Source organism: Ambystoma mexicanum, chromosome 11 (assembly GCF_040938575.1).
Source record: "Ambystoma mexicanum isolate Mex_15411 chromosome 11, UKY_AmexF1_1, whole genome shotgun sequence".
Lineage (NCBI taxonomy): Eukaryota > Metazoa > Chordata > Amphibia > Caudata > Ambystomatidae > Ambystoma > Ambystoma mexicanum.
The window spans coordinates 26,898,237-26,913,377 of NC_090934.1; the positions used below are offsets into that span (position 1 = coordinate 26,898,237).

Sequence of the window (15,141 nt, forward strand, 5' to 3'; positions counted from 1 at the left end):
GCTTTGCTGAATTTGAAGGGTTTATTTTTTTTCTCCTGCTAAGAACGAGAACCTTTTTTCCCACTCTTATGATTGCTAATGTGTGTTTTAGGCCATCTTGTGTGCTTATGGTCTATGGGGTTTCTCTCATCCTCATAGGAATCATCGCTTTAACATGTGTGGTACACAGCACCCTCCGTGCCGTACCACAGGGGTGTCGTAGCGACCCCCAGACAGACTCCATACCCTGGGACCGACTACTCAATAATTATGACCTAAACCAGTACAACCCATCTTTAAATGCAAGTACTGGAAAGGGTTAATAGTTTTTCCCTAGTGTTCATTTTCGAGAGGGTACCGTATATACCCTCTCAAAGGTTTCTGGCTGGTGGCAGTGGTTACTACCATAAATATTCGACCGTGAATATTTTCCTATGGGATTTTCCCATTGTTCAAGGCTACCACTTTTACCGACAGCCTCCAACATACCGCCGGTTTATTTTAATATTAACTTTAATCCGGTGTTTTTTTTTGCCAGAACTAATATTTCTCTTGTGTCTTTCTCTGAAATCCTAACCCGGGTCGGGGATCCTTTGTTCGTCCTTTTGGCAGGCTTCTGCACAGAAGTCCTCCTCTCGGCACCACTGAGTCTAGGGTAGACAGGATGTGTGGGAGGGAGAATAGGCACCCTGGACAGAGTTGCCTACCCAACCCAAGTCGCACTCTGCCCAGATTGGGGGGGAGGGGGGTTCTCCCACCAGGAGTGCCACCCCACTGCGTGTGTGACAGCTAGGCTGAATGAATGGGGGGGTCTTGCTGCATAAAAGCAGGGTCCTGAGGACTGGAGGACAAGACGTCACCACTGGAACTAAGAAACCGAAGAGGAAAGAAGCTGAAGACATCTGCATCGACTGAACCACCGGTGAAGCCCTGCTGCAGATCCTCACCACTTTTCAACGACTTGAGAAGATCTTCCTCCGCAAGAGTCTTCTTCCCTTGAGCTGGTGGGGCCAACCAGTTCGCCAATCGCCTTCCAGGACATGCCTTGATCGAATCGCCAGTGCCCTGCACTTGGAGACCAGATAGCCAGGCACCTGTCCACCACGACCGCGATTTAAAGGAGCGTACCCTTTATTCGTTTTGGCAGCACCGCGGCTGGTTTCATCCCTGGGGAGTGCAGTAACTCGAACCTTCCTCCACGACGAGACTCTTCCTCTGCTGGATCTCCAAAACTGCAGGAACTGCCATGAACTACTGCCACCGCTGGAGCCTCTTCTACTTTTAAGGTACATTGTTCCGCCAGGCCTCCCGTTTCATTGGGTATCGCTAAAGGTGTTTTATATCGTTTACTTACCTACTGGGTTGCCCGCCCCCATCATCTAACATTATCTTTCACCTTCTGCAACCGCCTTTTCAAAGCGTTAAACAAAGACTGGACTGCCGCTATTAGAAAAGTTTGATCCTGGGCACATTGCCTTGTACCACTGACTCTGGCACAGGCCTATGGACTCTGGCTAAATCTGTTACACCTGCCTTCTCTAGATTGCTTCTCACCTAGAAATGTGTTGGTGCACCTAACTCTTATAACCTTTTCCATCCCTCTTTTTAAACTTGTGAAGTGCCATTTTGCTCAGTTTTCACCTCAGTATTGCATATGCTAAAGTACTGCCTTGCCTAACTTGTTCACAATCTACTTGTGAAGTGTTGCTGGTGTGTTCTAGAGTCTAAACCTGTATAACTTGTCCTTTCCCTCGCTTTTGAGAAATTGATAGAGTGCCATTTCTGCTTGGTTTTCACTGTGCCGTTTTGCTCAGTTTTCACTCTTGCTCAAACTTGTCTACAATTTAAATAGGGAGTTGTGTATACTTTTGACTGTTAACTTGCTTTAATGATAGTGATGTGTGTGAACATCAGAGTGTGATATATATATTCTTTTTGATACAAAGCATTGGTCAGTGTTTCATTGTTCCATAGTACTGAGGCCCTAATGTGTAAACCCTAAATACTGCTCATCTCCCTCTTGAGATAAGTCTGACTGCTTAGCCACAGCTACCAACTAAGTCCTTGTGGTACAGACTGATACCAAAGGGGATTTTCTTCCTTATACCTGTAGTCTTAACCTTCTGTAGTGCTCAGGGAACTGCACAGGATTCTGCCTAACATGGACTTCTCACCCAGTACACCCAATTCCCTCACCCCCAAGACTCATTCCAAGTTCTGCCCACCAAAAGCCACTCAACTTCAGACCCATCCACCACCCTCCCAATCCCCTTGACCCACCCTGTCACTCACACCTACCTCCACCCGCCTACTCTTCCCGCCACCCATCAACGTAACCTCAGCAGACTGGCACAACAGACATCAAGCCCCTCCCGTACCCTGCCCAGCTTCCTGTCTCAACACCTATGAATGCTCCTACCACTTCCAGCACCCGACCTGGCAGCCCTCTCCCTCAAGTGCGCACTCCGATGAACACCAAAAAAACCACACCCTCATGAAGTCACTTGCATCCCCTTTAAGGTCCTGCTCAATCGCAAGAAACAGACAGCATTTTTGACCTAAACCTCTGACAAGCCGGACCTCATTTTTATCACAGAAACCTGGTTCTCCGACGACTATGCCCCTGTAGCACACAAAGCCATCACCCACAATAGACCATCCAGAGGAGGGAGTCCTCTTCAACTGTCATTTCTGCGCCTCACTCGTTGAATTGCCTCCTGTGAATCCCTTCTAGTAAAACTCTCAACCACCAACAGCTTCCATCTCATCTACAGACCCCCTGTATACGACAGACATTTCGCCAACAACCTCTGATTCAATAGCTACCATTCAAGTAAATCACTAATATCTGGTTCGACATCCCCTCTAACCCAATGACTCAGCTGGTTGATATTGAAGCGCTCAACCTCTCCTATCATACGACTGGTCCAACCCACTCAGGTGGGCACACAATTGATGCAATTTTCAGCACCAATGGCCTGGTTTACTTATCCCGTCCCAAACCACTCATCTACCAGACCATGTTGCCATCCCCTTGTCAATCCACACCCTTGCACCTCCCTCTACAGCTCCCCTGTCCCACCACTCCCCGTGATCTCAAATGCTGGAACAAAGTCAAGATCCTTCCTGACCTAGCCGAAGCCCTGCTTCTTTGCACCCCTGCAACGCTCCCCCCCCCCCCCGCCCCGCCCCGATAGAGCCTTAACTTTCGACTCCTGGCTTAATGACTCACCAACACCTCACACCCCTTTGTGCCCAGCTTCCTCACGCAATGGTTCTTCGCCCAAATGGTTCATGCCCTCCTGAGGAATACCAAAAAACAACTCTTGAACGCAACTGGCGAGCACCAAAAACCGATCTCAGCAGATCCACGTTTGCCCTGCACCACCATAACTACAAAGCAGAAATCAGAAAGGCCAAAATAGCCTATTACAATAAACAAATTCTCAACTGTGGCAAACACAGCAAAGAACTCCACATGATCATATCAGAATTAGTCAATCCCACCTGCTCCTCTACCCAATCCACTGCCTCACAATCACTCTGCCATCCCTCTCCCTACAATTCTACAACACCGCTCTAGACAGGATGACATCCCTTATCACCAAACTGTCCCCCCCTTCCCCCACTCAACAACCTCTTGATCCCACTACTCCGACGCCCAATTCAATCCCCCGCCATCTCAAGAGAAATTCCTTGACCTACTATCAACCAGCAAACCCTCCGGGTCATCCCTCAACCCACGCCCAGCCTCTGTCCTGAAAGAAATATTCTCGTCTACCAGTGCAGGAGAACATGCAAGAACCATTCTAAATGAATCCCTCACCTCTGGCATCTTCAAAACAGTGCATGTTAAGCCTCTTCTATAAAAAGGCATCCCTTGACCCCAAGAATTACAGACCAATCTCAAAAAACAGATTTCTTGCGAAGCTCATCGACGACTGCATACTCCCAGCTAAACTCCTTTGTAGACTCTAACTGCCTCCTCGACTCTGCACAATCAGGCTTCAGACCGCAACATGGAACTGAAACCACCGATATCTATCTGCAATGATCAAGGTCACTTCAGACTCTGAAGGCTGCGCAGCATTAATTCTCCCTGATCACTCTGCAGCCTTTGACACAGTTAACAACTCAATCCTCCTTGACCACCTAACTCCCTAGGAATCCGTGGCACTGCTCAAATGGATGGCATCCTTCCTAAGCAACAGGAAACAAATAACCCTCCTCTCCCCTTATGTCTCAACTGCTCGCACAATGAACACTGGAGTACCCCAAGGCGCATGCCCGTTTGCTCCTGTTCAAACTCTATAGGACCGTTCTACCAGGAATCCCCTGCATGCACACCATCTCCTGTTAAAACTATGCTGACACAAATTATCTTAAGTATTCACAAGTCAGGCAACACCACCTTTCCGGACCTTGAAGCCCATCTCCGCGATACTGACCGATGGATGACAAACCACCTCCTTTTGAAGCCTGCTAAAACAAATTATGGTGTGCAGGAATACTGCCCTGCTACCACATCGGCTGCCATGGCCCCCTTCCCTCGGCACTCCCTCCTCACACCTCCGATATAGTAAAACACCTAGGCTGCACTATAGACTCAGGCCTGACCCTCTCCAGTCAGCTCAACATATCAAAATTCTGTCACTACCACCTCAAACATCTCAGATGCATTTTTCCCTACCTCTCCTACCAGAACAGACTTGCCGCAGATATGTCTATTGTGATGGTGAGACTGGACTATGCAAACTTCCTATCCCTAGGTGCCCCGGCATACCAACTCAAACGCCAAAGAACCCAAAACGCTGCTGCAAAACTGCTCCTTGCCCTGGGTCAAAGACCACATCTCTCCATACCCTCCAAACCCTCCACTGGCTCCCAGTCGGACAAAGGGCCACCTTCAAGACCCTGTGCATACTCACCACACCATGCAGTGCACAAGACCGGCCCATTATACATACAAGATAAACCATACCTCCCATCCCACACCCTAAGATAAAGTACTGCCCTCCTAGTGATTCCAACCTCTAAATCTGCCAGGATCGGAGGATCCACCTTCTCAACCTTGGCCCCAACTCTGGAACTTGCTTCCGCCTAATATTTGACACAGCCAAGACTATACGATGTTCTGCAATGCTCAAAAAGAAAGTCTCTACGTAATATCAACCACAAACTTCTGAAGCAATTGAACCATAGTAACCCGATGACCAATGCTCAATGAGATTCCCCAACATGGTCATCACTAAATACGCCAATAATTTGCTATTATGAAACCGTATGGTTGAAATGCAGAATATCAATCTCCTTCGATCATAACCCCAGACAAACTCTCCTTACTGGTAATCACATATCCTTGCTGCCCTTCAATTTATTTATGCATTTGTAAAGCGCCCAGCAGCCCGGGGGCATCAGGGCGCTGTTTTCAAGAAAATGACTTACAGTGCAGGATGCAATAGACAATGAATGTTAGAGAAAGCGTGACTAACAGCCTGGACATGGAAGGTTGCCTTACATAAATTATACAGTTGGCAAGGTGAGCACCGACATGTGAGAAGTGCGTATATCCGGTAGCAGGTCAGAGTGGTTTTTATTGCTTTTCTGCAGCTCAGGTGGGACTCTATGCCTCTGATAGAGGCAGGTAACAGGTTCCAGTTAGTAGCTGCGAGGACTGGGAAGCTAGCGCCGCCTGTTCTGGTCCTAATGCTTTTTGGAATTGATGGTTGGTGTGGCTGGATCTGGTCGGTCTGTTTGAAGGGGGACCAGAGAATCTTTGCGCAAGGTAGCCATGTGCTGTGTCGTGGCGACATTTGTGGGCGATTGCCAGTGATTTGAAGATCCGTTCCTCGACGGGTAGCCAGTGGACGGATTTCCTGGTGGCCGAGATGTGGTCTCTTTTAGAGACTCCAGTGGCTGCTCTGAGGGCATTGTTCTGAACCGTTTGAAGTTTGATGTTTTTAGCTGAAGTGCCTAGTAGAAGTGCTTTGCAGTAGTCTAGGCGGGAACCTATGATTGCTCTGGCGTTGGTGAGGGAATTTTGCTGCGAGAGGAAGGGCCTTGCGGCAGTGATAAGTATCGAGTGGTAGGCTGCTGCTGAGGAGATTGCATTCACCCATCTATCCATGGTGAGGTTAGAGTCCAGGTATACTCCTAGGGTTTTGACTGCTTTGGAGACCGAGACACAGCAGTTGTCAATGAGGAAGGAGTCATATTGGGATCCCATTTTTTTTTTTATTGTGACTGGCGATCCGGTAAGTAGTTCTGTCTTTTCGCTGTTGAGGCAGAGCCAGTTTTCAGCCATTCAGGTTTTGGTGGTGTAGATGGAGTCAAGGGTTTTTTGGTCGGCCTCATAGTAGCCTGTAAGAGGGATGAGGACTTGTGTATCGTCCGCGTAGTTGGTGTATGTGATGCCCATTGAATTGTGACTTTGTGAAAAGGTTGTACAGTGTAGGGGATATGCAAGACCCTTGCGGAACACTGCACTTAAATGTGGTTGGGCGCAGGCTAGGTCTGAGAAGACTTTAATTTCTCTGCCCCCAAGGAAGGATGCGATCCAGGAGGTGGCATCTGCTGAAATGTTTCCCGCTGTTGAGAGGTGATGGCAGAGGGCGTCATGGTCAACCAGGTCGAATGCCGCGGAAAGGTCAAGTAGAAGTAGAAGAGCTGGTCTGCCTACGTCTGAGGTCATTGATTTGGTTCTTAAGATCCAATAGTTTCTGTACCGTGGTTGGGCCGGAGACCAAGCAGGTGATGAGCTTCAAGTCATTTCTGCACTTGGGAGGTATGCAGCTTTGTCCAAAACCTTAAGAAGGAAGGGAACTGTCGTGATGGGCCTGTAGTTCCCTGGTATCTTGGGGTCTAGTGTTGGTTTTCTCAACAGTGGGCGCAGCCATGCTTCTTTGAGGCAGGATGGCACTTGGTTGGATTTGAAAGAAGCGTTGATGAAGGCTGTGAAGAACGGTACCAGTGTGGGGGCGCTATCCTTTATGAGCTGGGCCGGACACAAATCGCCCTTGCAATTGGAAGGTTTGATCGAGTTGAGTATGGTTAGGACTTCTATCATCTCCTGGAATGAGAAAGCTGGGATTACAGATGGGGTGTTTTGGTGTAGGTCAGAGAGTTGTTGCGATAAGGCTTTTTGGTGACTGATGATTTTTTTCTTGTAGACTAGTCAACTTAAGCATGGCTTCTTGAATGCAGTTACACCATTCTTTGTCTTTATTCAAGGGGTGGGGGGGGCGGGGGGGGAGTGTGAGTCTCCAATTCTCTGAAGATTGCGAAGATTTCTCTGGATCCAGATTTAGCGTTGGCAATCCTGGTATTAAAGGAGTTGGCTTTGGCTGTGATGATGGCGGATTTGTATTGTTTGGCGATGTTTTTAAAAGCTTGTTTGGCGGTGTCATTCGGGTTTGTTTGCCAAGCTGTGAGCCAATCGTTTGTGAGCGTAGTTTCAAGAGATCCTGGGTGAAACATGAGTTTGTTTTTTTGGTGGGTTTGGCTTTTCTATGTGTAAGAGGTGCAATGTCTATGGCCTTGGTGATAATGTGTAAGAGGTGCAATGATGTCTATGGCCTTTAGTGTAAAGCGCTATATAAAATACAAATAATGGCGTTGTAGGTTGCTGCAAGGGTGTCCGGATTGTTGGTAAATGGGTATTCGAGTTGGGGAACCTGGAGGTGAGGAAGCAGTCTTTCCTTGGTGTCGCTTGGCGCTCCTGGTGAGGGTGGGCAGCAGAATTTGAGAGGTGGTAGGAGTTCTGGTATAGTTGAGATTGAAGTGGATAATGGAGTGGTCCGACCATGGAATGGGAGATATGACTGGAGTCGATACTTGAGTTATGTTGGGTGATCCAATCCAGGATGCAGCCATTGTTGTGGGTTGGTTTTAGCACTTCTTGTTTGAATCCAAGTGTTGCGAGGGCGTTAAGGTCGGCAGCATTCCCGTCTGTGGGGTCATTGAGACTAAAGTTCATATCGCCCATGGGGATGGACATGGTGGTTTTCTTGAGGTTGTTGCTGATGGCGTATAGGAGTGCTTCCTGGAATTCTCCTGCTGGTCCTGGTGGGCGGTAGGTAACGTGGACTGTAATGGTGCAGCTAGGCGAGGGGTTGATTTTGATGAGCATGTAGTCGCAGTTGTGCGAAGGGTCTCCATGGATTCTTCTGATGGTGATGGATTGCTCTGCCATCAATGCAACCCCCCCGCCTCCCTTTGTGATTTCCAGTCTTGTCTGAAAATGCTCCTGCCTTCCAACATGGCCTCCGTTTCGCCATTGGTCCTCCCTGCCTGGCCTGCTCCCCCTCCCATTGGCTGCTCCTGGCTTGCTTAAGCCAATCACCACAACCGTGAGGGGAGAGCCGGCCCATCCAAACAAGGCCCACAACGAAGACCACTGTCTGCTCCTGGTCCACTTTAGGTATGCTTCACGCCCTGCCCCCCAAAATCCCCCTGTGATGTCACTGCCCCCAGCTCCTCTGGTCCCCCCCCATGTTGTCACTGTTCCCCCAGCCCCTCTGGACCCCTGTGATGTCGCTGTGTGGCCACCAGCCCCCGTAATGTCGCTGTGTGGCCACCAGCCCCCGTAATGTCGCTGTGTGGCCACCAGCCCCGGTCCCCTGTAATGTCGCTGTGTGCCCCCAGCCCCCTCAGGTCCCCCGTGATGTCACTGTGTGCACGCTCTGGTCCCAAGTGATATTGATCTGTGCCCCTCAGCCCCCTCGGGTCCCATGACGTGGCTGTGACCCAGCCCCCCTGGTCCTCTGATGTTGCTGTGTGCCCCCCTTATGTCCTCATCCCCCTGCTGTCCCAGATTTCTCCCTCCTCCCCCTCCCTTATGACCGCTTTCATCCCCCCTCCCATTCACTCTATCAATGACTTTGCCAACACTTGGATTTGACTTGGACAGATTGACTTGTGGTGCTTCACCCCCCTCTCATGCTGGACCTCCCCTGGATCCTCATGTTTTACTGACCTCTGCATCTGTATTCGCTCTCCTCTGCTTCCCTGCTCTTTTCACCGTTTTATTCTGTTTGCCTCCCTTCTCCCTCCCCCTTCTGTCCTTCCCCCCCCTCCTTCACTTTCTTTGCACTAGCTCTATTGTGTTTGTCCCTAGACCTAGTATGATTGTTAAAATTGTCTCCTCCCCTTTTACTTGTTATTCCTCCCCCTTCCCTTACTTTTTCTCTGCACTGGCTCTACCGGACTTGTCCCTACACCTAGTATGATTGTTACAATTGTTTGTCTCCTCCCCTGGCCATTTGATATTCCCACCTCTGCCCCTCTCCTGCACTACCTGAGGTGTCGAGCTAGTCGGACCCATTGTTCCTCACCCTCCATTCTCCTCCCCTCTCCCTAACCTCGAGAGAGTCTCCAGAGATGTTATTGCATCTAATGCGGTAATCACCTGTCTATTCCAGTTTCCTTCCAGTCTGTCTCGGCACTTACACCATCTGGGGTATCGCTAGGCCAAGTGCGATGGGTAATCCTTGCATTCTTATTCATGGCCTGTAGGAATGTTTTGTGCCTTCCCTGTTCCCTCCCTTGTCGTGAGGCGCTTTGAAGCGCATTTAGTGTGGGCACTGTGTGAAAAAACTCATATCTATGCTCACTCTACACCATCACACAATTAGAGTTCAGCTACACCCCTCGATCAATTCAGCCTAGCTGCTCACATACGAACACTATCCCATGAACACCTCATAATTCTAATAGAATGCAGCTATACCCCGCGACAAACCGGCCTAGCTGCACACAAGCGTCCTGCAAGGCCCGATTCAGCCGGAACCCAATCTTGGTGTCCACCCGCCTGACTGCACACATTGAACCAATTTCAATACCACCACACCTAATGCTAGGATGGAGCTACCAGGCATGTACATTAGCTGCACACTTAACTGGTGCACCCAAGCGCCCTTCAACTGACCTGGACTACGGTCTCCAAGGGCGTTCAACCTACCAGTGCTTTGGAGGTCATATCAATGATGTATAGAGCACTATATAAATGCCAAATAAATATTGAGCTTGCTTTGGTTGAAAGAGCCTGGCCCTTAGTCTATTCAAGACTTCATGCACCCAACCAAGCATGCTGGGACCCTCAAAACCCCCACCCCAAGAGTGGGGGCCCATGGGGGCGATTCTGTAAGGCTCATTGGCTCAACTCTTCATCTCTCCGCTTATCAGGGTTGTGCAATAAGCGGTGACAAAGATGGAGAAAACCACACATATGCCACAGTATGTTATGTCAAGGATAGAGGGATAAAACCCTGAGCAGTTTAAGGGTAGTAATGATAGTTTGTATGTTTTTGTATCTGGTTGAATTTGTAACCTCACTCAAAGGGACATCATTTTGGTGTTCACCAAGTGACAGCAGTCCTCAAATCAAAGATGGTATATACCACACTCACTGCACCTGGACTGATTTTCCCCAGCAAAATGCAGTTCACAAAATGTCGAGCCTTGAATGGTGCCTGCCCAAAACAGATGAGGCAGGCCTACATTGATACAAATGAACTTCCCTTCGAACAAAAACTTGTTTTTCGTCGTATGTATTATGAAGAGCAAAGCATCCCAATGCATGGTTAGCTGCACCTCCAACGAGCAAACATTCAATATTTTCCCAACTAATGCCCCACAAGGGAGTGAATATCCATACAAAGCTTGGCAATCCCTGGTTCTGGTACAGCTCATTGTGGGGCCAAGTCATCGAAGTAGTTTCTACATTTTTATGGCGGCAAGAACCCTCACCGCGGATGGTGTGCTGGAAATGCATTGGAGGGACAGGGCCTCCCTGTCCTCGTCTTGTAGTCCTTTTTCATGTGTTCTGTATGGTTTTCTGCCCAGGAGTCCATGTGGGACCTCTTCAATATCAGAAAGACCGGTCTTCCTTTCAGTAGTGCTAAACGGCTAATCGCCTCCTTAGTCCTCCCTAGATCGGAATACTGTGCCTGTCTCCTCTATGGCCTTCCCAAACTATGCTTTTTCACCTCTGGACAGTCCTGAACTTGGCCATCCACAGACTTTACAACCTCTCACGCTTTACATGGCGATCTATAAAATGAAGGGCAAAATATAAAGTGCATCTTCAAAACTATCCATGGACTCGCCCAAGTCTACTCCTCTCACTCCCTACTCTCCTACATCATCTATCATCCCCCCCCCAGCTCACCTCCTTGCCACCACTCGAGCCCCCTCTGTGCCCTCTCGGTTCTGCTTGCTCCCCTATGCTGGAATGCTCTGTTCTCCATACTACAACACTAAATACAACCTCAAATCTCTCCTTTCTGAAGAAACCGTTTCCAAGCCCTCTAAATTAGTGCATCACCCTGCCCGCCCACACCCCCTCCACAATCTTTATACCCTTCAAGGACAACCCTTCTGCACTTTACCGCCACCCCTCCAACATCAACTCAGCACTTTCTCCATCCCGCACCCATGTCATTCTGTCCTGTGACTAGTTTGTTTCCACCTGCCACTGCAACATCTGGTCTTCAATTCACATTCTCACTGCATTGTAAAAGGACCCATGTCCTCTGCTGCTATGAATGATAAATTCTGTAAGCGTTTGTGAAAAAAATGCATTGCTTTCCGCTGTGATTTATATAAATAGGATAAGTAAAAGATAAATCCCCAGGCACAGACACTGATGAGCGGCCGCTGAGCACCGCTTCCTTCAGCGGATGCACTGTTTGAATCACGTCATATGGCATACATGTCAGAGGGAGGCACAATGCTGTAAAATAAAAAACAGAAGGACCAGCTAAACTTAACACCCAGAAAAAGGAAGGGCTACAGATCACAAGTTCTTATAGTGACCGCTATCTTTTGTAACCAGATTCTTTTTCCAACCTGCCTGTGAATGGATGCAAGCTATCCCAACCACTTGGGAAGGAGGGAAAGCAGGACAGATATCGGAAAATCACCAAATCCTCACATGATCTTGAAAGACCTATCCAAACAAGTTCAGAAACAGGGAGGAGAAAAATTACAACAGGAGAAAAAAATAAACACTACAAGACCTAAATCACACAAGTGAATATACAGGAAGGACAAATTGGCTCGTTTGTAATGAGATTGGAGGGGTTGGGGCTGATGCACTGTATTCAATAGGTGTTCAACGCCATGGTTGGAATATGCAATTATTCGATTATCACCTTGTTAGAGGCATATGCTGTGTTAAACACAGAAAGGTGGCACGGGGGGTGGGGGGATATATGAATGCTACAATAGAGTATATCCAATTTTTCATTTTGGTTCTTTTGCTCAATATTACAAAAAGTGCTATCCTTTAAACTGTAAAGAACAAATTTAAGAAAACATTTAATTTTATAAAAGGCATGCATTCCTCACAATCATGTCCAAACTATACCCCACAAACTTCTTTGCTTGGAACTTAGTCTAAAACCCTGCAAACTAGTCCTACACAACCAATAAACCAAAGCTCTGGTCTAATACCTTCTGCAACACTTCCTCCACCAACATTCAATACCTTTGTTTTACTTTTGGGATTGTAAGCACAGTCTCCAATTTCTTCACAGGTGGCAACTCTCCTGTTGAATCATTCGACGGACCTTGCTTCCTCTGCAGTCAGTGCAAAGAAAATCAAATTAAACATCAAACTAAAGGCATAAAGAAGTGTTCTACACAGAGGAGAAAAGTCAGTATTCAATGTGATGATAGTGTTACACAGTACGATTCATAGGAGCAGTGTAATGTAGAGTGCCTGGTAGTTTTGCAGAGGATGGCTAGCAAGCAATCCCCATCATTCCCCACAGAAAGGAAAGATCCAAGAGCAGAGGCAAGCACATGCTGCAGACATAGAAGTGTAGACTGGTCACTATCCTGGAACAAATTTGCTGCCAAGAGGGAGGGCAACAGAAAAAGCAGAAAGACATCACATCATATGAGGGAAACGACAGGAAAGTATTCAGCAAAAAAAAAAAAACAGGCAGAAAAGTACCAGCAGGTGAGCCTTCAAAAAAGGATGCAGGGGGGTGGGTGCAGAAAACCAGAGTGATGCCAATCCCAGCGCAAGAGGGAAGGCCAGGGCTGAAAGAGCAAGGGGGTGGGTGGGGTGAAATACAAGGATGAAGGTTAGGCATTACCTTTACATCAGCTGTATTGGATGGACTTGGCACAACCTTCACGGCTAAACCAGTGTTTTTGGATACAACAGTCTTCGAACCTGCACCATTGTCACCTGAAGTGTTACCCGCTTGGGTACTGGCAAACTGCACTGGATCATTCATAGATTTTAAGTGAAGCAGGAATGCAGACCTTTTTTCAGCACTAGAAGTGTCCTTTCCAGATGAAGACTGGGGGTCAACAACCAAGTTGGTAATCAAAGAGCTTGACTGGCTCTTTTCAGACACAGCCGAAGTCTTGAGCAAACTTGGATTTTCTACATGGAGTGCGACTTTGTTTACAATAGCCTGCCCACAGCAGGACTGCTGCTCAGTTGAGGCAGGGGGCTGCAGTGGCTGTTCCAATGTAGATGTGATGGGAACAGCTGTTAAGCATTTCGTTTTTTCTTTGGGTTGATCGAGGTCAGGTCTGGTGGAGGCAACTGCTTGACACATTTTGGCTTCTGACTTGACAAGGATGCGTTTACTGGGGACAGCAGCTTGATCATTATTGCCTTTGAATGTGTCCAGTTCTTCAAATTTCGCCGTGACCTTGGAGTCCCTTATGGCACAGTCATCCTTGCTCTTAAGAGGTGCATTTTCCTCAGCCAAGACTATTTCTCCCTCATCAGAAGACAGAATGTCTCTACGTTCAACCAAGGATCCATCGATGGGACTTAGGGCTAGAAGTTCATCTATGTCAAAATCAAAGGGCAGATTAACTACTTTGCTGCATTTGAAGCCCCCCTCAAATAATTCCCTTTCCTGTTCACACCCTCCTTTGTCAGAGCTGCCATGAAATGGTGAAGCACCACATTCCGAAAGTATTATCATACTCTCAGCCCATTCTCCAGGACTATCTGAGCCACACTCCGACACTGTTATTTTGGACAGGCTCAGTTTTGATTCAGACGAATCTGGAAGTTGGTTCCTATCATGCCAGTAAGAGCACTTTAATGAAGAGACCTCAACTGCATGCTTTTCTATGTCAGTGGCTACAAAGTTATCTTCCAAGAGGCTAGAGATCTCATCCTCGGTCAAGTGAAAAGGAGAATCTGCTTTCTCATTGTCAGAAGGCTCAAGCAAGGAGTCGTCCAGATCAATGTCCACTATAGGATATTCTTGCTTGGATTTAAAGAAAACTTGGCGGGGCTCCATAAACACATCAGATTCTTCAAAGCTGCCAGAGGAGCCCATTATACAGTCAGAGTCCACAGAGGAATGCTTTTCAGGTGGACAGGGGGTGCTGCTACAGAAAGGCATCAGGCGAGCTTTTTTGGAATCTGCACACAAGAACTGCTCTGCTGAAGGAGACTCATCCAGAGGCCTCTTCATTTTGCAAACATTCTCATTACTGATCCGTACTTTAATTAGTTTTGCTGCTCCTGCAGGATCACCATCCAAGATTTTACACACCACCTCCCTACCAAAGTTCTCAGTCCGCTTCTTGCTCTGGCTGGATGCAGCATATGAATTAGCCAGCTGTCGTGCCACAGATCTGCCAATCATCATATTCCCTTCCTTCATGATGCCTCTGCTTCCAACGCAGCCGTCAAAAAGGCTCAACTTCTGGCAAAGCTAAGGCAAGAGAAACAGTTTAAAATAACTATCCCGTGGTTAACACAATCGCAACCCAACACATGCAAAACAGGTGCTATACCTTTAGATAAAGTAACCAAGCATTTGTAAAAAGAAATTTGATTTCAAGCCCTTCCATAATAGAAACTACCTTTTGTAGCACTGATTGAGTGCTTTAGTTTCCCACCTTCGATTCTCTGCTGTGGTGGAGGAGGACCAATGCATGAATGTCCTCTCAGAACTATCAATCCCCATAGGGCATACGTTTGTTTCAAGACCTCTGCATCCTACTTTCTGGGCTCACACACTATCCTGTACAAGTCTGGTTGCCGGAGACCAAAACCTGAACAGTAAAGATCTGATCAAAGCATATAATTACCAAATCCTTGTACAAGGCATTCTTTGCTGTGCTAAGGCTGCAGACAAGCTTTGTGCTTCAATTTAACTTGCAAGACGCTCCTGC

The 15,141-nt window shown here is 47.7% G+C and overlaps 1 protein-coding gene across 4 annotated transcripts in view; it reads right to left on the reverse strand.

Moving 5' to 3' along the window:
* The window catches only part of S100PBP (S100P binding protein), a 412,424-nt gene that overhangs the window by 150,834 nt on the left and 246,449 nt on the right, over positions 1–15,141 (reverse strand). For all 4 annotated transcript variants that reach the window (XM_069625244.1, XM_069625243.1, XM_069625242.1 and 1 more), the window contains 2 exons: positions 13,083–14,678; positions 12,467–12,558 (listed from right to left, as the gene is read on the reverse strand). In XM_069625244.1, the coding sequence (XP_069481345.1) occupies positions 12,467–12,558; positions 13,083–14,627 (1,637 nt within the window). In that variant the 5' untranslated portion in view covers positions 14,628–14,678. The remainder of the gene's footprint in view (positions 1–12,466; positions 12,559–13,082; positions 14,679–15,141) is intronic.